The 27,810-nt window shown below is 37.4% G+C and overlaps 1 protein-coding gene across 4 annotated transcripts in view; it reads right to left on the reverse strand.

Moving 5' to 3' along the window:
- Positions 1-3,206: 3,206 nt before the first annotated feature.
- The window catches only part of FAM120B (family with sequence similarity 120 member B), a 33,400-nt gene continuing 8,796 nt past the window's right edge, over positions 3,207-27,810 (reverse strand). For all 4 annotated transcript variants that reach the window (XM_087718122.1, XM_087718124.1, XM_087718125.1 and 1 more), the window contains 7 exons: positions 22,478-22,650; positions 20,657-20,749; positions 8,952-9,158; positions 6,674-6,782; positions 5,713-5,850; positions 3,724-3,781; positions 3,207-3,320 (listed from right to left, as the gene is read on the reverse strand). In XM_087718122.1, coding sequence (XP_087574248.1) covers positions 3,308-3,320; positions 3,724-3,781; positions 5,713-5,850; positions 6,674-6,782; positions 8,952-9,158; positions 20,657-20,749; positions 22,478-22,650 — 791 coding nt within the window. In that variant the 3' untranslated portion in view covers positions 3,207-3,307. The remainder of the gene's footprint in view (positions 3,321-3,723; positions 3,782-5,712; positions 5,851-6,673; positions 6,783-8,951; positions 9,159-20,656; positions 20,750-22,477; positions 22,651-27,810) is intronic.

A 27,810-nucleotide genomic window follows, 5' to 3' on the forward strand; every position in this document is an offset into this window, starting at 1 on the left:
GAATACTTAGTGGTGACCGTAGCTACTTCTTAGAAACCCTGGCTTCCCATGGCAGCTTATAACGTAAATGTCAAATTATAAAACTATGTTAAAATATGTAAACTAACTGAAGATGAACCCATAATAATGAAATCAAAATAAAGACCAACTGTCCATGACATAATTAGGTTGGCATTTCAACATTAAAAAAATTTGGCCTGAAGAACAGGGGCAATTAAAATAAAAGCCACAAAAATAACAACACAAAGAACTGATCCTGAAAGTTATGTTGAAGTTCTGAATAGGCAAAAATGAGTATTTTCACATAGATTCATGGAAAAATAAAACAAAATAGGTGTGATAGAAAGGTAAGGATTTTTATAGGAATATTTCAGATGGTAAGCTATAATTATCCTGAAATAAAAAGATCTAGTACAGAAACAATTCCTAAGAACTTCTTTATTATATTCTCAATTTATCTAGACCAAATACTCTCCACTTACCTTCAATTAAATCTACAGTATTTGAAAACTAGTTTATTTAATTAATTTAAAGTGCTGTTTTTTGTACGAGTGACATCAAGTTAAAATTCCCATTTTGCAAATATGTCCACAAGGACAACTACTAAGTACAGACCATACTGACATGGACACATGCTAATGGAACAGCTAAGTATGCCAGGAAAAAAAAAAAGATAGTAGACACAACTTGCATTTGAATCTCTTTGATTCCTGGGTATTGCATCCATCCTAGGTGCTTTCTGGGTATGTTAATGTATAGACATGTAAGTGATTGTATTTATAAATAGCATAGCTATTTTCTGAGCGACTTGGTAGGAAAAAAAAATGAAACTACTTCTACAAGATCAGTTATGTATGACTGACAGTTGCAAAAACAGGAAAAAAAAACCATATTATTTTCTGTATTTGATCCAAAAATCCCATTGGTTTCAAAGCTTCTTTTTTCCTGATGTCTATGTTCACAAGTCACATAAACCATTTTTTTAACAATAATAAAGAAAATAATTCCTGCCTATTCTTTCCCATGCTTGAGTCACAAGACGTTCTGGACAAACTTTGATTGTTTTATTATCCAAACCCAACAAACCATGGTTAAACTTAACCACAGTAAAGCTATTCTTTGACTTATGACTGCAATTGGGACTAGAATTTGGATAGAAGTTGTAGTAGTTGTAACTTGAGGTACTGGTGACCAATTTTTGACAGGTTTTTTTTTTTTTTTTTTTTTTTTTTACAGTGGATGTAAATCAAATGCACTCTCCTAATTGGCAGTTTTTTGCCAGAAACCAGCAAAAAATCTGGAAACCAGCTTTAAACACCCCCCCCCCCAAATCATAGTCACATGACCATGGTAAACTGCACCCATTCTAAATGTGAGCCGGTTGTCAAGCACCCAAAATATGGTCACATGAACACTGGGGCGGGGAGGCAGCGCAACATTCTACGACAGCCAGAAATGCTCTATAGGCCATAAGGCACCCTTTCCAAAGCTGTTGTGACTTTGAATGGTCATTAAACAATTGATAAGTTGAGGATTACAGGTAGTCCTCAACTTACAACCAGTTGGTTATTAAGCGAACCACTGCAGTTAAATAATTTACTCAATGGTTAAGTGAATCCACTTTCCCCCACTGACTCTGCTTGTCAGAAGCTGGCTGGAAAGATTGCAAAGGACAATCTCATGGCCCCATGAGTCTGACTGCTGAAAATACAGGTAGTCCTCAACTTACAACCACAATGGAGCCCAAAATGTATGTTGTTAATTGAAATATTTGTTAAGTGAATTTGTCCCATTTTACAACTTTTCTTGCCACATTTGATAAGTGAATCCTTGCAGTTGTTAAATTAGTAACATGGTTGTTAAGTGACTCCGGTTTCCCCATTGACTTTGCTTGTCGGAATGTCGCAAAATGAGTCCTGAACTCTGCAACCGTCGTGAAGATGAGTCGGTTGTCAAGCATCTGAACGTAAATCATGTGACTATCGGGATGCTGCAATGGTCGTTAAGTGTGAACAATGGTAATACGTCACTCTTTTCAGTGCTGCTGTAACTCCAAAGTCACTAAATGACCTGTTGTAAGTCAAGGACTACCTGTATATGTGTTACCAATGCTGGAAGTTTGATCATGTGGCCTTGGGGACGCTGCAACAGTTGTACGCATGAAAACTGGTCGTAGGTCATTTTTCAGTGCTGCACTTGTATATTTGAGTTGTAGTTTTTTTTTAAAAAAAAAACTATTTATTTAGAAAGAAAGCCTGTTGTCCATGGTGTAACAATGAGAACGTGCAACTTTTTTTTTATTGAAAATTTTATATTTTACAAATATATACCTCTCCCCCAATCCAACTCCCCCCCCAATCCCCCCCCCAGCCTCCCAGAGCAAATATAGGATATAAACATTAACATTAACATATTCTAAGATAAGCTAACAGACTTTAGCATCATCCCTCACTTGTACTTTAACTCCCCTTTTGTAAAGCTAACTTTAAGCAAATTGTATCCTTGCTTGCTCATTCATTCATAAGCTATGTGGAGTTTCTTAGTCCCATATTTATTCTGAATATAATCAATCCATCTTCTCCATTCCAGCTTGTATTTCTCATATGAATGGTCCTTAAAATATGCTGATATTTTAGACATCTCTGCCAAGTTTGTTACTTTTAGTGTACATTCTTGAATAGTAGGTAATTCTTCCTTCTTCCAGTACTACGCCACCAATAGTCTTGCTGCCGTTGTAAGGTTCAGAATCATATTAGTCTCTATAACTGTACAGTCTGTAATTATACCTAACAGGAATAACTGAGGAGTAAACTTTATCCTCTTTTAAGAATATTTTGCATAATCCACCATATTTTTATCCAGAATGCTTTAGCCTTTTTACAAGTCCACCATATATGGTAATACGTAGCATCCACACAATCACATCTCCAGCATTTAGGTTGTAAATTCGGATACATACAAGCCAATTTTTTAGGATGTAAGTAAGTGCCATCTATAAAACATCTTGTAGAAGTTCTCTCTCAGGTTTTGGGCTTGCGTAAATTTTACGTTCCTTACCCATATCTTTTCCCATGTACCCATCGCTATTGGTTCTTCAAAATTTTGTGCCCACTTTATCATGCAACTTTAAAGGGAAAGGCATCTTACATCTTATTTTGTGAAAGAGAGATTGTGCCTGATTAAGCTTTGCAAATCATAAGAACAAATCAATTAAAAAGCCCATTTATTCAAACAATTAACTGAATACATGATCAGAACACAACTTCTCTGCTCAAACTCATCTCACTCATTCATAGCCTTGAGGAATTCATCTTGGCCATCTGAAAATCAAAAGGAAATCTTTATGAAGCAAAAATGAATAATTCATTCTAGTAAGAGAGAAACAACAACAACAATACAGATAATCCTCATTTAGCAACCACAGTTTGGATACATCTTCCATAATATAACTGGCACATAGGTGACCATTCACTCCTCAAAGACTTTCAGAAACAGCTATGGGTTCATTTTCAGTCTGTTTCATTCCACCCAGTTTTCAACAGCCTCCATTTACCAGGTCAAGATATGTACCTTCTACAGCTTGGCCCAGGATAAAGATGTGCAGCTGAATATCATCAGAGCATTGATGCTATCTCACCTGAATCAACAGATGACTTCTCCCAGTGGCTTTATACAAATGTTGAAATGGGCTTTTCTTCCCTTCTCCATCAAAAAATTACTTACCGAGGAGCAAACTGGAATTGTCCCCTCAAGGATTGGTGTCTTGGTCTATATTGTGAACCTGAGGTGTGGGAAGAGATTAACTTATAATATGCACAAAAAATGAAGAAACAGAAGAGCACTTAAGACTTATATACCGCTTTACAGCTCTCTCTAAGCGGTTTACAGAGTCAGCATATTGTCCCCCAACAATCTGGGTCTTCATTTTACCAACCTTGGAAGGATGGAAGGCTGAGTCAACCTTGAGCCTGGTGAGATTCGAACTGCTAAATTGCAGGTAGCCAGCAGTCGGCAGAAGTAGCCTGCAGTACTGCACTATAACCACATTGATATTGACAGAAATATTTTGTATTCTTCAAACATTGAAGAAATGAAAAAACATTCTAAAGAATATTGCAAATACTATTTATTTCTTTTAGAAAATGATAGTCCCTCAAAATGCTCAGAGTGATGTCTATTCTTGACCGATGTAATCTTTGTGTTTCAGTTCTTGCTATTTTAACTCATATGTAACTGAAAGCCTTCCCTTCACTCACAAAACATCTTAGAACTATAATGACATGAGTGGGGGGGGGGAAACCTTGGAAGGACAGATTGTAGATTTTATCATGGATAATGTGATCTATAGTCTGAGAAAAGGATGTTCATTTTTAGAGAGAGGAGGAGAAAGGGATTGAGGAAGTAACATAACAAATAAAAAAGCCAATATTCCACATATAGTTTCTCTCTTACCCAGCAAGTCTGTAGACCAAACCCTGGTCGGTGGACTTTCACCGGGCCGCAGCGTGCTAAAAATTGGGCCGTGCAAACAAGCAAAACCTCACCCCTGGTGTATAGTACGTGAAACCACACACCCTCTGGTCCGTGGAAAAGCCTCTCTCCACAGACCAGTCCGTGGTGCCCAAAAGGTTGAGAGTCGCTGCTCTAGATCACCCTTCTCCATTCTGGGGCCACCTAAATATACTGGTACTCCAACTCTTGGAATCATCATCATGGCCTTTGTTTCAAAAAGTAAGATAAATGTATCGAAAATATTACGGAGGGATAATCTGTCTTCAGAATGATTTGAGTGTGATAAAGTAGTTGGGAAGTCCCAGATGAATTCTACTAGTCTTCCAAGGAGTTCGAAGGCAGGTTAAGCTAAAAAATTATACCCATTAAAAAGCCTTCCTAATGTTACTATAAAAAAATATTTTCACTAGTATCATTTTCTGCCATTGCACCTCTCTCTCTCAACCCATAAAGCAGCTAAGAAGTGTGTGTGTGTGTGAGTGTGTGTGTGTGAGATAGAGAGAGAGAGAGAGAGAGAGAAGACTTGATCAGCCCGTTGTTTAAAATGGTAAATCACACTTTTGTCATTTCAGCTGATAAATTAACAGATGCTCTAAGCTTGATGTTTTAAGAGGACTAATATAAGGCTGCCAACTACAGACAATTACAGAGCCAAATTGCAGACAATTAAGTGTGATATTTTAATTGTCCCATTGAAAAACTGAAGAAAACTCAAGCTTGAGAGTGGGAACCGCCTTTACTGCAATTCAGAGCTCACTTTCAAGTATGTCCAAGAACCATTCAACAGAGATTCTGGACAAAAAGCTTTACTGAACTGAGGAACAAATTAGGACAAGAGAAGGCAGGCAATTGGTGGGCTGGCTAGTGAAATTCCTTAAGAATTTGATACAAAACAAACACAGAATGTCTTTGCTTAAGCAGGGAAATCCTGCTGATATGTGAGAAAGATACGCTGGAATAAGATAACTGTTTTGATGTGGTTATTTCTGTCGTAGAAATGTTAGCTTTGCCTTATAATTAAATGAAATGAACCCCCTTCTTATTTACTCATTATTTTCACTGTATAAAAATCAATTGAACATTCTCAGGGGTTACAATCAAGAACTTGACTCATACTTGAACTTTAAAAAAAAGTGTAAATAAATAACTTTAAAAATGTAGCTTGGTACGTATTTCAGTTTTATGTAATTTTGTTTTTACCTGAGGGCTGAAATTCGGAGAAGGAACTAGTCTGTTGAGGCTCTCTCCACTGGCTTTCCCTGCACTGGGGCTGATAAGAATGAGATGGATTTCTGCTCAGAAGCCTCCGGTGAGAACCTCTGCCCCTTCCATGCTTCCCTAAAGAAAATATTGGACATAATACACTAAAGAAAAAGTTGCCCCATATTTATATATACAATGAAGTTTTTATAAATGAAACAGTTGGGATTCTATTTTTAAGCTAAAATGGACAAAAAATGGAACATATAATTAAAAGTACATATGTGCTAGTCGTTTCCGACTCTAGGGGGCGGTGCTCATCTCTGTGGACATGTGGCCATCATAACTAAATGCCAAAGGTGCACGGACCGCTGTTATCTTCCCAACAAAGGTGGTTCCTATTTTTCTACTTGCATTTTTACATGTTTTTAAACTGCTAGGTTGGCAGAAGCTGGGACAAGTAATGGGAGCTCACTCCATTACGTGGCGCTAGGGATTCGAACTGCCAACCTTTCTAAATCGACAAGCTCAGCGTCTTAGCCTCTGAGCGACTGCGTCCCTTATAACATAAAACTACTACCTCTTTAAAATATAGAAGTAACAGAGGTGAGATTTATTATACACGTTTCAAGCAAATTAAGATTTTATCTAATTCTTCTATAAGCAAGATTTGGTATAGGCTGAGTGCATGCTATCCTACATGATGAATGCATATATCTTTTTCTGGAAAAACTGGTTCCTTTGCATGGAATTCAATTTACCCAACTACAAATACAGTATTTATTTCCAATTTACATCTTCCATGACTATTCCGCTTTTATAACAAATGTTGCTGGACTACAGCGCATCAACGTTTTATCTGCGAAGTCTTGTATCATTGGATCTTATGTCTTGCCAAAGATGTTTATATTCTCATAAGTCACATGCAGTGGATTTTCTGAAGAGTTCAGGTAGTACTTACTTATCATGAAGCTGCTTGGTCTTGGTCTGCTCTGGATTTTCCTCCCATTTGCTATGCTTGCTTTGCAAATCAGGTCCAACAGATTCTGAAACTTTGCGCATCGTAACTCCTACAGGTGAAATAATATTGGTAATTATGAGAAATTTTCATTTGAGTCAAATAAAAATGAAATCATTAAAGTTTGGTTCACATCTTAAAGATAAAAGTATGTGCTAGTAACCATAGTTACCACTCCACCCAAAGAAAAGAGCAAAATATGGTCAGACCAGCCTTTCTAAAGGTTGACTATTTTTAAGGTGGGTGTCAGGATTCCAAGTAACACCTCCAATGAAAGAAGACTCCGAGGCTTGAGTTTCCTCAAAGTTCCATTTTATTAGAGATGTCATATTGGCACATCTGGGAAAACCTAAATCTGAAAGCTTCCAGGTTTTGACCACCAAAAAGAAAGTCCAAGTCCCTGCCCAGCACCTATATGTCCATCACATGATCCAATTAGGTACTATCCAAACCAGGAGTTGCCTCCCAGTGACTTCATTGCAGCCGCAGGGCCAGATGACCTTGACTTTCTGAGAAAGAATGTTATTATGTCTACATATCACCCGCATTCTGTATTTTCCCATAGTAAAAAATGTGGCAGGCCTGAAGTCCAAAAGGTAAAAGATGGCTTCCGGGTGTGACAATGGGGGGACATTTTAACTCCCAGAATTCCTTAGGCAACATGGGCTTTTTAAAACTTAAAAGTTCCCAAGTTTGAGAAACACTGGATTAGACTAAAGCAGCTTGTCTACTTTTCTCTTCCCATGTTCTGTACATCCAATTCAAGGTACGACTTCATTTTTAAAAAATAGCTTAAAAATAGGTCTAATTATGAATGTGTCAGGTCTGCCATCTTCAGCATACTTTGCTTCACTGGCATCCTGCCATAAAATACAGGGAGGGGGAGATTGGGGAGGTAGAAGGTAGAAAGGGGGATGACAGGAACCAGAGGTGTCAAACTAGAACAGACTGGCCAATGAAGGATGGAGCCGTGAGAATGGAATGCGAATCCAGCAAAGAGGTGCCACATCTCAAAGCCATTTCCAAAATATCTAATTTGAATATCATTGGACACTGACGGACTAGTCAAGGGGGGAGGGCCAGGGTAGAGGGGAAAATGCAGGCTTTGCATGGGAATATTCAGATCCTGCTTCACCTATGCTGTAACTGCTTGACTTTACTAAAAGTAAAACTTTCACTTCAAAAAGGGAGTCAAGGGTCCTTCTTTCTTAAATGCCCAAGTCAAGACAAACCTGACAGAATGAATCAAAACTCAATAGTTTTTAAAAAAATCTTCCTCATGCATAAGGAAAAGATTGAAATTGTGAGCATGAATCTTAGATTCACTCATCAACTACTGAATTATGATTTTGAACTATGTGCAAATAGCCTCTGGTGTCTTAAAAGGCTAGTTTTAATTTAGAAAAGTTTGGGCTTTTTCAACTGAAGAGTTATTTCATATGGAAGTGTTTTGTTCACTTTTATGAAACATCTTGAAATATCAAAATATTAACTCTTCAGTTGACAGTTATCTTTGCATCAACATTTCAGCATTTATATAGTCCAGCCAGTGTTTCTTGATCTTAGCCACTTTAAAATCTCCAAACTTCAATTCCCGGAATTCTGAGAGTTGAAGTCCAAACATTTTATAGTTGCCATAGTTGAGAAATGATAATTTAGTCTATCATTTAAAAACATAGAATACTTTTCAAAGTATCTGAAGCAGTGGTGGGATTCATTTTTTTTTTACTGCTGGTTCTGTGGGCATGGCTTGGTGGGCATGGCAGGGAAGGATACTGCAAAATCCCCATTCCCTGATCAGCTGGGACTTGGGAGGCAGAGCATAGATGGGGGTGGGGCCAGTCAGAGGTATTTACCAGTTCTCTGAACTACTCAAAATTTCCGCTAACAGTTCTCCCGAACTGGTCAGAATCTGCTGAATACCACCTCTGATCTGAAGAAATTACAAATATTCCATGACTGTACAGCACTTCTAAAACCCTCATTAGTAATGCTAAGAGAAGATTGTGACAAACCTGTGTCCCACCAATTAATTATGTCGCCTCTAATTATGACTAAAGTTGAGGTCCATTTCTCTATATTAACCAAACATTAGTCAGGAAACTCTAGGAGGCTGCAGGGGCTAAATGTCATATATACATCATACATATACACACATTTTATTCATCCTTTTAAGTACAAAAAGGTTTTCCTCAATCTAAAACCAAGACTGTATACTTGCATTGTGTTCTAGGAGCTGATATGGAGGGCATCCTCTATGAGCTTGGTGGTATTTCTCTTGAAAAAGTTTCCCATCAAATACATGCCATGCCATCAAATCATCCATTTGAAAGGGAAAACCACAGGCACTATTGGTCATCAGCAACACACCAAGGCCCCGGACAAACAGCGAACCAAGCTGTACTGCTCTTGAATCAATTTGGGCAAGCTGTTAAAAATAGAAAAAAGGAGAGCAGCATAATTATTGGCATTTAATACGGTTCCTGTAGATAAGAATGGTAGAATTTTACATTTTAATACAATGCATCCTAATCTTGATGGCTTGGCATGAAAAGAAAAAAATGCAGTAGTTCCATGTTTGCAACAAGATGTGGAAGAAATGTAATAATGTGTCTTATTTGCTTCTTCCATTAAGCATGAATCCTGTGATTATCACTATCATCCTGTATCTTGGATATGGTTGGAATACATCATATAGAATTTCCAGGCTACTAAGGAAGCAAATTCATAATCCATCCACCCACCCATCCATCCATATAGTCTATCTATAGTTTGGTCAAGAACTGATAGGGAACCTGGCAGGAAAATTGCCATTGTGCTGATGTCTTGTTTGTGGGCTTCCAATTAGATTCCCTAGTATTAATAGGAACCCTTGTTTATTGTTACAGTTATGTCCTATGATATATGTAGGCCAATATGACACATGGCTTATGCCGCTATACTTTAGTTGTCTGGATGTCGGTATGAGAGTGTTTTTAATAAAACCACATAATATATAGCTGTTTCCAAATGTAGTGGTGACACAGACCCATCTACCTGGCAAATAAGTTGTGTTAAACCAGAATGGCAGATGTAGAAGCCATTTCCAGTCAACATAATGCAATCAGATAGCATAATAAGCCCTACAAGAACTATTTTCCCCTTATTAGAGAGATTGCCAGGAAGGGCAGACAATTTGTATATAGGCTTTCTCCTCCAGGACACAAACCCAGCTACCACGTATGCAGCGGCAAAATTCTGTGTTGCTGCAATGTCCACAAGGAGAAAAATGCTTACAGAATTATAGTTGTCATCTTGTACCAATTATTTAGATATCTCTAACAATTTCGGGACCATTATATCTACTCCCATAACTTTCGGCTTTTCACCCACGTAAACCAAGGAGTGACTCGAATAGATTGAGAGCATGTATTTTCTCAACAGGGATGCTATTATCCACTTTTAATGTCAGTACTTTTTTAATATATTGTAAAAATGTAATGTCTATTGCTGGCCTTTGACCGTAATAAAGATGTCTTCTTCTTCAGCCCTACAAGAACTTTTACTACAAACACATACAATTTTAAGGTTATTGGCATATTAACATGGCATAGCTGGCAGAATTGAATTTGATTACCAAAAATTGGATGAAGATGCTTGTCTAGCTATGAAGCTCCCTAGGTAGAGGCAGCTTAATTTTACCTTACCAAATTATCTAGCAAAAGAACTAATCGAGTTTAATTTATTATGAGCATGTTAACGAAAGAGAATGCTAAAGCAAGGATATGGTGATAGAAAGCTTTAAGTTGCTGTTCGTCTGCTTTGGACATTCTGATAAAATTAATTCACTTTGTGCTGAAAGTGAAACATCCTAAAGTAACTATTTTATTCCATTTATAAAAATGCTACCCATTGCCTAAGACTATAGAAATTTGTAGGCTATTAATATATCTTTGATTGACCAGTTCTTCCAAAGAGATGGTAAGTTCAGTTCTCTTCAGTCAGTTTAACTGACTTCAAATATACAGAAGATTAGTTCTGTGTTCCCTTTTCCCACCAGAATGCATTGCTATTTATTTTGAAAATACAGTTATATTATGTGTGTGTTAAAGATTAGAGCTCACGTTAGTCCTTCCTGCCTAATCAAAGATGTAGCACAGACAAGGGGACTAAAAATAAGAAAGATCTTACAAACTACAGCATTTGCTGGAAGAGACAAACTAGAATAACCAGTTCTTAAAAGTCCACAGTGCTTCACAGTAAATATTTAACAGTAAACAAATCAGCAGTTTGGGGTTTATATGCTAGAAAGGTTTATTTGCTGAGCTTCACAATGGCAGATTTGTGTAAAGTGATACTTTGGTAGGACAAAACTCGTATTTACTGTAAGCCAAGGCTCAGAGTGAACCTAAACAGACAACCCAATATCGCTTTACATTTCAGGGTCCCAATGAAGAAGAATTCAAAAATCAAAACAGACCAAGGAACTCACTACAAATAAAGCCATGTTTATTAATCAAACTCAAGCCAATTAAATTCCTTTCCAAAGTTCAAAAGGATTTCTGTTTGAACCAACCCACAGAAGAGTTTCCTGTACTCCTGTTTTGACCAAAGGTGATACAGGTCAGTAGATGATAAGTGGAATATTCAAACTACAGCAGAAATAAGTCCCTTTTCCCTTCCCTTCCCTTTACTTGAGTCAAAAATGAAGCCACGTGTCACCTGCCATTTGGGTGAGCTGCCAATCAGCAGAAATGGAAAAGTATTTTCTCTGAACACAATAGGGATTACAGTATATATGCTAAATTATGTTTTAAATTAGAACCATGTGGACATTTCTTTAAAACCAGTTCCCTTGAATCTTGTGTGTGTGTGTGTGTGTGTGTGTGTGTGTGTGTGTGTGTGTGTGAAAAAAATCCCCCAGCCAGTATGGCTATTACCATACATTGGAGGTTCCTCAGATCAGAGAAAGCTGATGCAGAAATGACAAGTCCCCAATGTTCACTTCTAACCTAATGCTAGGAAGTCACCCCCTACATGTGCTTCTGGAAGGCCACTCCCACTAACAAGTCTTTCCCCTCCTTCTCAAATATGGAATAGAAAATGCTAATCTGATAGGGATGTTTGTTATGTATGCTGAAACTCAAGTGTACTAAACAAAGCCTACTTTTGTTATTGCAAACAAACACATAGTAACAGATTTATGTATTTGTTTTCTGAAACTCAGAAACTGTAGCCTTTATTTTTCTGACGCCACTCCTAATTTTTTTTTTAAATAGGGTAAACCTCTAAGGGTACATATTTACCATTGTCAATGGACCATGCATACATTTCATATCTAACTAGGGTCCAAAGTGGAAACGTTCTTTAAGAAAAAAAACTCCAGCATTAGCCACATTATAGAGTAGTCCTTGACTTACAATCACAATTGAGCCCCAAATTTCCATAGTTAAGCTTGACAGTTGCTAAGTGAGTTTTGCCCCATTATATGACCTTTCTTGCTACCATTGTTAAGGGAATCACTGTAGTTGTTATGTTAGATTTCTCCATTAACTTTGCTTGTCAGCAGGTTGCAAAAAGTGACCCTTGGGACACTGCAACCGCCATAAATACTTGTTGCCAAGTATCCAAATTTTGATCACTTGACCATGGAGATGCTACAATGGCCATAAGCATGAAAAACAGTCATAAGTCAGTTTTTTTCAGTGCTGTTGTTTCTTTGAATGGTCACTATATGCATGCTTGTAAGTCGAGGACTACCTGTAAATTGGTTTTAATGTAGAATTGAGGGCAGGTGTTGGTAGGACCGAGGATCAACACCAAGTAAAGAGATCTGAAGTCTGGAAGTGTTCCCTGATCCTCATTTGATACTGGATTCATAGGAAAGAACTTAGGAGTGCTTCTGCATCATTACATCTACTGTAGTAACAACAGTTTTATTACTGCAATGGTGTTACCACTGAAAAGTGTCCAGGAATCATATAATGCAATATATGGCAGCTAGCTGGTACAGGTAAAAGGATTGCATAATGCATGAAATTAAAGATCTACATTGGTTGTTTACTATACACAATTTAAGATACTAGTGTTCACTTTTAAATGCAATAGAATTTTTTAAAAAAACAGAATGATATTGAATATCATAATTATATTCATAATATGGGAAACTTTCTACCCCCTTGGAGTGGAAGATGTCTAGAGCCATCTGTAGGCTAGTGGGGCAACTCAAACTGCCTCCCTGACTTTGTCATTCTCTCTTGCTCTTACATAGCCATACTGTAAGGGCGGAAGTTGATGAAGAGGAAACCAATGTTCCTTGGATCAGACTTATGTCCTTAGGTATCTACCAGTCTCAAGGGTAACTAAATCTATAATCTCTCTCCCTCTTCCCTCCCTATCATCATCATCATCATCATCATCATCATCATCATCATCATCATCATCATCATCATCATCATCATCATCAGACTACTTCAGCTGATTGCTAGCTGCAGTTCAAATTTCACCAGCTCAAGGTTGACTCAGCCTTCCATCCTTCCCAAGTTGGTAAAATGTGGACCCAGATTGTTGGGGGCATTATGCTGACTCTGTAAATCCCTTAGAGAGGGCTGTAAAAGCACTATGAAGCAGTATATAAGTCTAAGTGCTATTGCTATCATCATCATCTCTCTCATCTTTTTAACTAATCTACCATCTCTCTCTGTCTCCCTGTAATTGATCTATCACTACAGTTCTATATTCTGTGTTTACCTTTTCGCTACTATTTCATGAATGTGGGGCTGGGTGTCTAGAGTACAGAGATTTATAGTAACACTTCATACATCAAAGTTATATTTCTCTCCACAGTCATAAATATTCAAGAGAGAAAACAAAACCCCTAACATGAGGGGCAAAGGATGCATCTCACTACTTTTGTGTATGTCAAATATGATAAACAAACCTTTACCAGGTTGTGAGGAGCACAACATTCATGGGAGAATATGGGGAAAGCAGATGGGAAAGTTTAAAAGGCTTGAATCCCTCTTGTGGGCTGAAATGGAGGCCTTCTCAGGCTGTGCTCTCCACTGAAATAAATGCTGAGATAAAGAAAGTCATGCATATCTTTTTTCACATTGCATTATCTGAGTTAGTTTTAAAATGGTAGAGGAAATGCCAGTTGACATAGCAGCAACCATCCATGCAATACAATATATGAACAAAAAATGAAACATGTTTCATTGATTGAAATATGTTTCACTCTTGCAATAATAGTGAGAAATTGAGGTATATAAATAATTGCTTTTTCTTATTTTGACTTAGAGCAATTCCAGACCACCAAACTTTTCACTCTTCAATCTTTCACAAAGTAGTCTGAAACTGATTTACAACAATCTTCCCTTCTCCTGACCTTGAAACACAGAGAACACTATGAATCAATCAGTGTTTACTCACTCCAGCTGGCCAACAGAAAAACACAAAAAAGTATAATCAAATCAGTATCTTGCCTCCTGAACTATCAACAATCATGGAGTAATAAACATTTCATTTTCACTTTGCATAGAAAGAAAAGAAAATGCTAGCACCCTGTCCTTATTTCTTAATAAGAACAAAATATTTATTTGTGCATCATCATCTGCTAGCTAACGAAAAATACAAGAGATGACTGTCATAGGGAGCTACAATAGATGTTGGCATTTAGAAAAGAATGCAAACAAAAGTATTGAAAAACTCAAATGCTTCCTGACTGTCATGCCATCATCCTTCAGTGCATTAAAAAAAAACCAGGAATGGTAAAAATGAAATAATAAAAAGTTGGAAATTTTACAAATAAGCACTTTACTTAACAGTTGTCACCATGGGACACTTGAATTGAGGAAGATATTAACACAAAATGAACAGGATGCTAAACTCCTACCAAGCGGTGGCAGATATTAATAACAACTACTAGTAATTAATTGGTTGAGACAAAGTAAAAAAGGTGAAAGGATATGTACTAATACAATACAGGTAGTCCTCGACTTACAACAGTTCATTTAGTGACAACAGTTCATTGGAAGTTACAACGGAACTGAAAAAAGTGACTTATGACCATTTTTCATGCTTACCACCTTTGCAGCATCCGCATGATCTCGTGATTTACATTCAGATGCTTGACAACAGGTTCATTTTTATGACAATTGCAATGTCCCGGAGTCACGTGATTCCCTTTTGTGACCTTCAGATGAGCAGAGTCAATGGGGAAGCCAGATTCACTCAAAAACCATTGCTACTAATTTGACGAACTGCAGTGATTCACTTAACGAATGTGGCAAGAAAAGATGTAAAATGGGGCAAAACTCACTTAACAAATTTCTCACTGAGTAACATAAATTCTGGGCTCAATTGTGGTCGTAAGTCGAGGACTACCTGTATAAATTCAGGGTCCAAGTATCCAATCACTGGAAGGAAAATGGAAAGTAACTGTCCCTGGTAGGGGAATGGTCATCATAGGAACATTTCAGTCCTCACTGAATGTTCAGCAAATATGTTCCCTTACTTGAATTTTAATTATTGCTAGGATTATATTTGTTTTAAGCTCTAAAATCAAAAGTTTTGCACTTTTGAGTTTTTGGATTGTCAGCACAGAAACTAGGCCAGTAAATATGTAGAACGTGCCACACATATTCTTGATCTTCTTGAGTTTCACCGCTAGTCTTCTACACTATCATTACTATCACTATCACAAGCAAAGGCAGATGTGAACACTTGCATTCCTGCTCTTGTGTAACAAAGATAGGAAGACAGGTGCAGAAGAACGTAAGAGCAGATGTCAAGCAGGTGTGCCTGCTGTGACTTGCTTATTACTGGCTCCCTTCCCCCATGCCACACCTGCCAAGCACAGGTCACTGCTGGTGCAGTATAGTTTAGCCCAATAAATGCTATCTTCTCTCTTTATCCTTTCCGATTAGCCTAAAGAAAGAATGCATTTCAGATTCTCAAGTACCTAGTCATTATATACCAGAAGTTAGTATAATATTTAACAGGCAATGCCAACTGATACACAGTTGTTAATTGTGTCCGTCAGTTATGTTTTTAGAAGCTAGTAGCCTTTGCCATGTTTTAACTGATGGGAGTTGAAAAAAAAGAAAAAATATGACATATGTTCTGCAGGGATTGAGAATGCAGTCTTAAATCTCTTTACTTATAATAAATCTTATAGTTCAACAGAACTTTCTTCCTAGTACAATAATACACTGACTTGGGAGTAAGGCTAACTAAATAAAATGCAACTTGCTTCTGATTAGTTAAGCCCACCATTGCCTGCCAAATGAATTAATCCAGTGAGCAAAGTTATCCTTCTCCATTTGTTGAAATATACTTTGGAAGCTAGGGGTATCATAAAAAATAGTAGCTGCTCCACTGGAAAGCGAATATAAGGGATGCACTATATTAACAGAGTGATTCAAGGAAAATAAATCTTCAATACAATCCCAATAAATCATCAATAAAATCCCAAGGTGGTGAAGTATATTTTGAATAACAAGGAAATTATCCACATGCTTTTAGAACTACATTTATAAAACATACTTAAATGCATTCTGAAAATAGCAATCAAGAGAATTTATAAAACTATCACAAAGACTGGAAGGAATAGAAAGTTAGGAGAAGCTGAAACATCCAAACATTTATTAGACACCAAAGTCTGCTATTTGGGACTACAAAATTATAGTACTTGAATTGAAGACAATCCAAAATGTTAGGCACACCAGTCCTGTAGTCAATAAGGATTTATTAAGGAGCATAAGAAATTTAAACAATAAAACTGAACTTGGAGAATGACCCAAGTTCCATTTTGTTGGGTAAGATTATTTAATAAGAAAAACCTCTGTCTGTTTTGTCTCATTCTTTTTCTTGTACACATTTAGAATTCTACAGAATGTTTAATGAAACAAACAACAGAAAGCATGATCTCAATTTTCTCCAAAAGCTATTTGGATATATAGCAACAGCACTTAGCACTTAGACTTATATACCACTTCACAGGGCTTTACAGTCCTCTCTAAGCAGTTTACAGAGTCAGCATATTGCCCTCAACAATCTGAGACCTCATTTTACCCACCTTGGAAGGATGGAAGGCCGAGTCAACCTTGAGCTCTGACAGGATTGAACTCCTGGCTGTGGGCAGAGTTTGCCTACAATACTACACTCTAACCACTGCGCCACCATAGCGCAGTAGATTTAGTTACTTCACCAAATGATTTTCTGATCATTGTATTAGCAATGACCAGCAGTAATCAATGTAATTTAACAAATTTAATTCTAGTTTAATTAGACTTTAACTAATTTAATTAAAAGTATTCAACTGAGATGGAATACCTCAAGTTATTACTTATTTAATAATCCATAACGCGGGTGCGGGTTTACAAGTAAATGCTCTTCCAAAAATCATGATTTGAAGAGCTGTGGTGGTGCAGTGATTAGAATGCAGTACCGCAGGTTAGTTCTGCTGACTGCCGGTTGCTTGCAATTTGGCAGTTCAAATCTCACAAGGCTCAAGGTTAACTCAGCCTTCCATCCCTCCGAGGTCGATAAAATGAGGACCCAGATTGTTGGGGGCAATAGACTGACTCTGTAAACCGATTAGAGGGGGTTGTAAAGCACTGTAAAGTAGTATATAAGTCTAAGTGCTGTTGCTATTTACAAACCACAGTGTCTACATTTGCTCACCACAGTAAGGCAAAACAATGAATTATTCTTATGTCTTATAGTATGATATCTAAATAAATTTGATTATGCATTGGTCTTCTGTTAGGTTAGTAGAAGGAAAAACCAAAGCTAATATAAGAATGCCTAATGATACTGCATTTAAAATAGGAAGACTGCCTTACACTTACTGAGAATATATATGTGTATTTATTTCAATGTATTTCTTTACTTATTTCGTTAGTTTATGTATAGAATGTAGTGATGAAGGCAGATAAAGATGCCATGTTGGTTTTTAGTCACCTTAAATTGAGGATAATTTTCTTTTCAATGAAACATATTCAGTAATTTTAATCTAAGATATTTTGTATGGGTTTTAGTATGGTACTTCATAAATGTTGATTTCTGTAAATATTTACATGATTTCTATAATTTCTCTTATGGAATCCACATTCACAATATTTGATTATGTAATTCTTGTGCTGAAAACAGAAGCATTTTAGCCCTAATTCCCTGCCAGGCAAGCTTGATAATGTTCTGTTGACTTATTGCCATCATTATTTGATGACTTTTCATTTACAATAACAACAGCAAATGTGAAGTGGAGGAAAAAAAGAAAACTGTTCACAACATTCTTGATTTTAGTGGGAAGCATCATGTACAAAGACTTCAGGGACGGTTATCCAGGAACAGCTGCTTCCGAGCAATTTGTAAGCCTATCTAAAAAGTGCTCATAAATATGCCAATAAAATATGTCAACATTACATGTTCGCATTCTATTTGCTTTAGGTGTTTTTACAACTAAAGGCCATAAAGCCAGGCAGTTAACAGCTCTGTAAAGTCCTCGGCTGCATGACACATGCTTCTCCCCTCCTTCTACAAGTAAATTAAAAACCACAGTTTTAATTACAACCCTGGGTCTTTTTCTTACATGATGCATATATATGACACTCAAATTCTTTGTTTGACTGAGCAGGTAGAGCTGCCAATTTTTTAAAAAAAACAACAAAAATGTTTTTAGCTATCAAGAACAAGACAAGTACTGACAAGATATAGAAGGAAGGCAAAAGATGCTTGGAATTTCAGAGTAAATACAGTATATACCAGAGAACAATGGGAAATTGCATGGACACACGACTGGCAGGAGGCTCATTTACCTTGCAGTCAAACAAGGGAGTGTTAAATGAGAATGTAGAATTGATTCAAAGCAGCCCAACATTCCAAAGGTGGGGCTGGTTCGTAAAGATGCCCCACTACTGCCTTCCCCAAGAAGTGGCACATGTCCAAAACTACTAAGCATGCAGTCATTAAAAGAAAAAAAGACATACACAAACACCCTGTTTACCAGACAAGTGTATCACAAGCCTACAATGTATTTTAAATGCATATTGTGCAGATTGCTCAACGGCAACACAAACCCTAACAAGTTAACTTGTAACTGCAAAGAGATTTTTCATACAGGCATATACAATTAACTAAAGGCTAACTGAACTTGCATATGTTGAGTGGGAAGTACCGTGACCCGTCAAAAGCGCGGACGACAAAAGCGCGATCGACAAAATCGCGCCTTTGACGTCATCACAGCGCGACGAAAAAGATCGAAAAATTCAAATAAAAATTAATAAAAATTAAATTAAAGCAAGCCGATTCACATAAAGGTAAGGGTTAGGTTTAGGGTTAGGGTTAGGGTTAGGTTAAGGGTTAGGGTTAGCTTTAGAGCGTTAGCGTTAGCGTTAGGGTTAGGTTAAGGGTTAGCGTTAGGTTTTTCGTTACTTTAACGGTTAGGTTTAGGGTTAGGTTTAGGGTTAGGTTAAGAGTTAGGTTTAGGGTTAGGTTTAGGGTTAGGTTTGGGGGGGTTAGGGGAAGGTTTTAGCTTTATTTTTACATTTTTTCGAACTTTTTCGTCGCGCTGTGATGACGTCACAGCGCGCTTTTGTCGAGCGCGATTTTGTCCTACGCGCTTTTGTGGTGGAACCGGGAAGTACTATAGTTACAGGCTATGTACATGAACGCATGCTTGTTCTGACCTAGGCTTCCCAAGAGCACGAAGCACACTCCTTGTCCAGGCAAAAAACCCTTTTATTAATTTACTATGAATTCTACTCATTCACATCCAACAAAGTCTTTTGAGGGAGGATTTACAGTCACAGACCTTATCCGGCTTGGAGAACTGACAGGCTGCTATCTGCAACACCTGGCAAGGAGTCTCAGAGAGTCACGAAGCAATTAAGCAAACTCCACTCCCCTTTCGCTCCTCTTTTATTTTCTCTGGGAGGGGCCATTCATCCTCCACCTGTGGCCTTACTCCTAAGTTGACCCCTTTTCCTTAGCTGTTCCATTCACCTGGCAACTCTGCGCATGCACACACTGGGAACAGGCTCCAGCTGTTCGTCTGCCTCACTGATGTCTGACTCTGAAGGCAGCTGGCCCCCTCTCTACCTCCAACACAGAGCCCTCATCAGAGTTTTCCCCAGACTCCAGGACTGGACCATGTTCCTCCCCAACCTCCTCACTGTCGGAATCTGCTGCCAGCTCTGCTGGCCACTGGCGAGCCACAATAATGCTTATCTCTGGTAAAGTAAACCACAATTTACAGAATTTCCTGAATTGGAACAATGTAAACAATAGTATGTCAGTTGATTTTCTGCAACACAGTGAATTACAGGCTTGTCAGCACATCTGGGCTTAATATGTTGTGCAAACCCAGTCATAGGAATTCAGGTTATCAACGAAGAAGTGTTGCTCATGTTCTTCAATAGAAATTTCTAAAATTCCATTATGGGCTGAAACCAAGGTAAATAATATTTGCCCTAAGGAAGTCTTAATGACTGTCAGCCAATGGCCACGTCATTAGAGAACTCTGTGCAGGTAAAGGGGAACCAACATCCAATATACCTAGAAGAATTAAGAAATCTACCTTAAGAGGATGATGAAAATTTGGAAAAAAGTTGCTCTTATCAAAATGCAAATGAAAGTATTTGAGCTTTCTATTGCTTGATATATCTGTCCAAAAATGTTATACAAAGAAGTGTTGACAAATAATGGAGAAACCATCTGGGTCACGGTCATTGGGCTCCAATAGGGCAGATCTTTCTAAAGTTTTAGCCAGATCAAAACGAAATAAGAATTTCAGATAAATAGTTCATCAGCAAAACAAAGCAGTAGAAACCTCCTGACCCCCAAATCTAATCTTCTGCATATCTGAGTTAAGTCAAGAGAACGCCATGCAATGTTCACCTTAGGGATATCGTGGGTATTACATTAAGAGTTGGGTCAAGTCTATACCTGCAAGTCTGCAAGCTGAGCAGCTGATTTCTCCTGGAGGCACAGAGCCTGAGCCATAAATGCATGCAGATCTTCTAAAGAGAGGCTGTCCACCTAAGAGGCAAAGTTTTAAGACAGAAGCTTAGATTTGGTTACAAATAAGCAGGAAAATTCTTGCTTTGTTCATTATCTGCATTCCTTTTTAGGGGAATGTCAGTCTTATACCTTATCTTATTTTGTAAAAGCTGCTTTTAAAATCTGCATCTGCATCAGAGGTCTTCACGGCTACAGTTGCCATACCCTGCTGTACATTCATTTTTCCTACACACAGTAAACTTTGAATACATACAGTATGTGTAGCCACACACATCCTTACACAGAGACACACCATTTTGTCTGTAAATCAGGAGAAGTACAATCCAACATTAAGCACTTTAGAAAAAGGTTGGCTTGGTCTTTGTTAACCAGTTTGTTATCTTGTGCAACATTAAAAAAGGAGGTACCTTTTAAAAACAACTTCCTTAATGTCCTGACTAAATTAATACAGGAGAGAAGGGTGACAGAGTGAAAGAGGTCTGATCTGAATGTTCATTACAAAGGCAAGAACAAAGATCCAAGCCACAGCAATTTCCTTTAGTTAGTTCACTCACATTAGGCAACAGGAATTTACAGTTTGGTGATATGAACAAGAACCTTGAACTAGAATCTAGCTTTCCCCAGTTTAGTATTCTTCAGATGCATTGGAATGGTAATTTGCAGAATTTTCAACTAGCAAGTATGAAGATCAGGATTAGGAATTTTGGGATTCATAGCTCCAATATGAATACAGCATCCAGTGAGGACCATAATCTGGGCTGGATGTAAATTTAATGAATTATTATTAATTATTATTAATTATTCATTAAACATGAAACTCAGTCAACTGACCATTTAAAGATGTATCACAAATATTATTGACTGGCACTGATGGTTGATAAGGGTTGCTGCCATCATCATCATCTCAAATGATAAATTATAAACACATGATAAAATATAATTGCATGGTAAGCACTGTGACCCAGCAGTGTGGCAAATAAATTCCAAATAATCTACAAAACAGGCAAAGCTTACATTTTCAACATTTATTTCATTATCCCTCCAATGAATTTCATGTATTTCCTGTAACCTCCAAGGACTATATGTATTCAGACAATGTGTATTTGTCTGGCAGCGTTCTAGTTGTCAAAATAATAATATCAATAATGATGATGATGGAACCCCTTAACAAAATCCTTACAATCTATTTTTTCCAATACTTTTTCTTTTTATAAACCATCTTCATTATTCCAATCCCATTCTGGGTTCTACAGATGTGAGATGAGATACATAACTAGAATTAGTAATAAAAATGAGCGGTGATATCCTTCAAAAAAAGAAATGATATTGTAACCATTGTCTCAGATTACACAACTTTTCACAGATCTAAAGTGTTAAAGCCATAATTTCAGGATAGGGAAATCCCATTCCATGTCCTCTTCAATAATTCAGTGTAAGATTAGAGACAGGCCCACTCCAAGACACCAAGTAATTTAATTTGCAATTTACTTATGCTTAGAGCAGGGGTCCCCAATCCCCGGTCTGTGGACTGGCACCGGGCCGTTGCATGCCAGCAACCGGGCCACGTAAACAAGCAGAACCCCATCCATGGAATACAGGAAGCACACAAAACCACGCCCCCTCCAGTCCGCAGAAAAACCTCTCTCCACAGAACTGACCCCTGGTGCCCAAAAGGATTGGGGCTGCTTGCCCAGACTATATAGAAAAACAGGTTAACATGCAAGGAAGAACTAGGGGTTTCTTTACTTGCAAAAGAAGGTAGAGTAACAAGGAACAAACAACAAAGAAAGGCGTTTCCAGAGCCCGGAGATCCTCTGCTGAATCTTGAAGTTGAAAGCATGCCAGAAATGTCCAAAGACGTTGGTTCTCGGCCTCAGCACTCCTGTTGAGCCACAGTGTTCTCAAATTAGGATTGCCACCTAGGGAAGAAATCCATTACAGGTGTTATCATCGTAGAAGCAAGCTATGGAAGGTACAGCCATGGCATTTCAATGAGAAACCTCAAGCTTGCAATAACTGTAATGAGCTACAACGTGTTATCAGAGAAGAGGCTGTTACAGGTAGTCCTCGACTTACAACAGTTCATTTAGTGACTGTTCAAAGTTACAATGGCACTGAAAAAAGTGAGTTATGACCGTTTTTCACACTTACAACCATTGCAGCATCCCCATGGTCATATGATGAAAATTCAAACGCTTGGGAACCGACTCACATTTATGACAGTTGCAGAGTCCGGGGAGGGGCATGTGATCTCCTTTTGTGACCATCTGACAAGTAAAGTCAATGGGAAATCCAGATTCACTTAACAACCGTGTTATTAATTTAACAACTGCAGTGATTCTCTTAACAACTGTGGCAAGGAAGGTGGTAAAATGGAGCAAAATTCACCTAGCAAATGTCTTACAAGATGATTTAATTTGCACATTGGAAATAGTCTCAAAATAAGGACATAATGGTTTATTAATCTTATTACCAAATGGATAATTACAGAATGCAAAACCAGGGTACCTCCATGCAGGTATTGTATACAATGTGGAACAAGGACAATTTTAGTCCCTTATGTTATACTGCATTTTATAGATGTTATAATGAGACACTGCCTCCCCAAAAAACAGAGATTCAAATGTTACTATTTATCATTCTTACTTAACTGCCAAAATAATGATGAATCTGAAATAAAAATTTTACATCTAGTAAGTGGATAAATTCTTGCCAGACAGTATTTTAATTCTGTATTTCAGACAAATGGGGCACCATTTTAAGACTCAATCATCCAAGCTACATTTGGTAGCATATCTTTTTTCCTTTTTTAAAATCATTACAAACAGAAGTTGCATTCCTAAGTAAACTACTTGACTGCTATAAATGATTACAGTGTTGAGGTATAACTGAGTGAAAAAGAGCTTGTTTATTTAGCAAACAAAACTCACTTAACCAAATGGTACTTTTTTCTGAAGATCCAAAACAGAAAATAAATATTTTGTTCTTCACCCTTAAGACTAGTTTCTTTCCAAGTGTGAAATTTCTTAAGTTGAAGACCCAAGAAAATGTGTACTTTCCCACCCAAAGCTTCATGGAGTTCAGGAGTACCACACTATGCTCTTACCTTAAGAATATCTAAATATCCCACAATTAAAGGCATTTCTGTTTTTTCTCTTTTTCACTACTTATACTGTACATATTGCTTGTAAGTTTCCCCCTAAAAGAACAAAGATCATATGAGCAAATTTCCGCAGGAGCCTTTGAACTGGGAAGTAATTCAGGAATACTTTTAATTAGCAAAATAATACATGAGCAAAAAGTAAGAAAACAGGAAAAAAGTTTATCATTAAGAGCTAATGTGACAGTCTTCAGGTAACCACTAAAGGTCACTGACACTAATAATGGTGGCAATAATATAAATATTTTAGGAGGCAGTCTTAAATGCCTTGCTGAATTCTATTGGAGGTTTCCTCTTAATTAATACTGTAATTAATACTGCAGCCTAGATTGTTTAGGAATAAATCCCACTAAAATATTATATAAAATCTCAAACTTTTAAATCCCTGAACAGTTTGAGACCTGTTTATCTGAACAAAGTTCTTGCCCAATATATTGACAAACTCAAACTCTTCAGAAATCCTTTTCCAGATACTGCTGGCAAATCTGATGAGGCAAGTGGTTATTAAAAACTTTCAGGAGTATCATATTCTGCCAGACAATTTCTGGTGTTTCTACCTTTTAGAACTAAATAAAACTCATCCTTCTTTTTATTCTTACTTATTTATAAATAAGATCAGAATTTCAAATTTTAGAATGTGAAATTTGTGGGGGAGAAAGATCATCCTGATTTTTCATGAAAATAACTGCTTTAGATTTTGGGTCACAATTTTCTATCAGATTCTGTTGATAAGCCACAGGGTTTTAGTAAATAAAAAGCAAAATAGATTCTAGAACCCTCAAATGATGCTCATTTCCTTGTAGATTACCACACAGGTGCCTGGCAATTTCCCTTGAAAGCATTTTAATGTGCCCTCAGCAAAGAATTATGTAAGATATAGATGCACGGTAGATATGGAAAGCTGTTTCTGACATTGATCTTAGATTGAAGGAGGCCTTGAGAATTAGCATCTGCCAATACCTCATGCAAATGTGTGTGGTCAACTAAATCCAAAAGATTCTTTTCTACTTTTTAAAAAAATATTGATTTTTAAAAATCAGAAAAAAATGGTTAGATTTACCAATTTAATCACAACACAGTAACTTAGTAAAGGCTGCAGGACTGGATTTTGGCCAGTCACAACATGGTTTTCTTGCTAAAGATTATTATTTTCTGAAAGCCAAAAATATTGTCTTATTAAATAGATATTTATTAAACAAACTATGATTAGCATGAGGTTGTGAGTTTAATCATTGTTAAATAGCAACAAAGTTTAATGGAACATTATTTTAACTAGCTTTGTTTTGTAATGCGTGCAACATATGTATCCATAGATATGTGTATTGATTACAAAATACAGTTTAAAAAATGTGAACTTGAATTTGTTTTTCTTCATTGACTTCAACTGAAACGCAGTAGTAAAGCATGTTATAATTTAAATGTCCCAGTGCCAAACTCCTTATTTGGTGAACTACAGTTTCATCTTGCAGAAAATAAAAGTGCATGAGAAAATTTAGGAAAAATATTTGCTTTGGACTATTGTACTAAAAATAAACTGGACTAGTCTGAAAAAGAACACAACAGACTTTCCTTTCTGAGGAAATAGCAAACATTGCTCAAAGGCAACCTGTACTATAATTCCTCCTTTTGAGGGAATGTTTTACTATATTGAAATTTCTCATACATATTCAGCCCAAATATGATTTTCCTGAAGCAAATTCCAGAAGAGATTGCTTGGTGTTGTTGATCCATAGAAGGAAAAAAAATAGCAGAGTATAAAATTCTTTCTCCATGCTGCATGCTGCATGCATTTTACAAAAAGGCTATTCCTTTTTTTACTATGTCAACCCTCTCTCTAGATTTAGGACAGATATTTTCTGCCCTAACTGATGTTGAAGGAGAAGAGTCCTGGAAGTCCCTTGGACTGCAAGGCGATCAAACTGGTCAGTCCTAGAGGAGATCAACCCTGACTGCTCTTTAGAAGGCCAGATCCTGAAGATGAACCTCAAATACTTTGGCCACCTAATGAGAAGGAAGGACTCACTGGAGAAGATCCTAATGCTGGGAAAGATTGAAGGCAAAAGAAGAATGGGACGGCAAAGAAATAGGTGTCTGGATGGAGTCACTGAAGCAGTAGGTGTGACCTTAAATGGACTCTGGGGGATGGTAGAGGACAGGAAGTCCTAGAGGAACGCTGTCCATGGGGTTGCGAAGGGTCAGACACGACTTCACAACAAACAACAAAATTGAAATTGATTTGCTCCCACCAAAGAGTAGACCATTCCTCAGCAGTCTGGCCCAACAAGAGAAACAGTCTCAATTTTTAAGATTTCTTAATTTCAAGGCATATTACTCAGTGTTCAGAACAAAAATGAGAATTAGAAGTAAGAGTTCATCCAGCCTGACTTTTTTTAAAATCAAGAAATTTCTACTGTTGTTGTTTTGCTTTTGTCTCCTCTATACAATGTACCAATTACCAATGTGATGAATGACTGAATCGGCACAAAGTGCCCTAGGGATGTTCCTGCCAGAGTTTGTTGCAGCAATCAAATCCAGAAAGCACACACCGGTAACTGATTCAGCAGGAGTCATTAACTTCTCTTTATATATAATATAACACATGAAGTAAATATACAATACCAAAAGCAGGTTTTCCAACTTGGTAGCAAATACAAGCAAGCACAGGCAGAGGAAACAAGAGTTTATGTTTCAGTTCAGAGCAGATTAGTTTTGAGCTCAGCACAGACTCAGAGCTTTAGTACAGAACAGTTGAGCTAAGACATGCCCAGGCTCCTAGCTGTCTCCAGCAAATACTGTTTCAGTTTCCAAACAGCCCTCATTGACTTACTTTGTTGCTATGCCTATTCATTGGCTGATCTTGTTACCATGAACTCCCATGCACTGACAGTTCCTACAGTATGTTTTTGACTGTCCTAGATATGAAATGGGAAAGTGGGTGATTCCAAGTTAGGTCACTGGCCATCCACTTCATGTGATCTATGCTTATTCCTAGCAGGTTTTCATGCTTTCCTAGCTCTATCTGCAAATATCAGGAACAGAACAGGAAACCTTTGGCATGAAGAACACCTGTTTTACTACTGAAATATAGTCCTTTCTCAATCATGTTAATTATTATTTTCTTTTCATTTAGAGAGGATGGATTTACTTTATATCTCAGAGAACGTGTTCTTCCTTGTTTATACTGGTTTCCCTGGGGATGGTGAGAAGAATGGAACCTATCAGATAAATCTATTGGACAGAATATCCTTAATCATGAAGCTGAAGCTCAATCAACCGCTTAAATTAAACTTAAGTCCCCTGGCATCTAATAAACTAGGTTCTTATTAGGGAAACTTTATATCATGCTGTATTTGCTAATAGGGGGCATGATAATCCAGCGGTAAAGAAGCTGAGCTTTTCAGCTGGAAAGCAGACAGTCAGGGTTTGAGACCAGAGCGCTGGATGACAGGTAAGCTCCTGTCACTTGCTCCAGCTCCTGCCAACCTAGCAGTTCAAAAGCATGCAAAATGTGAGTAGATAAATAGGTACTGCTTTGGCTGGATGGTTACTGCATTCTGTATTTTTATACTGACCCATATCATGAAAACAGATCCGCCTCAGGAGAACATAGGCTCCCTCATCTTGAGAATTGGAGATGAGCACCATCTCCTTAAATCCGTCACGACAGACAGGGGAAACCTTTAATCCCTTTAATATTAGCTAAAAGTGAAGATCAAACCAATATCTCTTTATACCGACTAAACCTCTTGAATTATACACTGTTTCAAATCCTATTCTAACATGAAGACTTTGTTAGAAATGTAATAAATATGCAGATCTATTGCAAGTAATAAGGATTGAGTGGTTGAGATTATCTGGATCAGCCTTCTCTAATCTAAGATTTTAACATATCTGGAGGCAACAGGGGAAGCCTAATCTA

The sequence above is a fragment of the Thamnophis sirtalis genome, unplaced genomic scaffold (genome assembly GCF_051295495.1).
Source record: "Thamnophis sirtalis isolate CommonGarterSnake01/CBP01778 unplaced genomic scaffold, rThaSir2_p1.2 scaffold_6, whole genome shotgun sequence".
In the NCBI taxonomy this organism is placed as follows: Eukaryota; Metazoa; Chordata; class Lepidosauria; order Squamata; family Natricidae; genus Thamnophis; species Thamnophis sirtalis.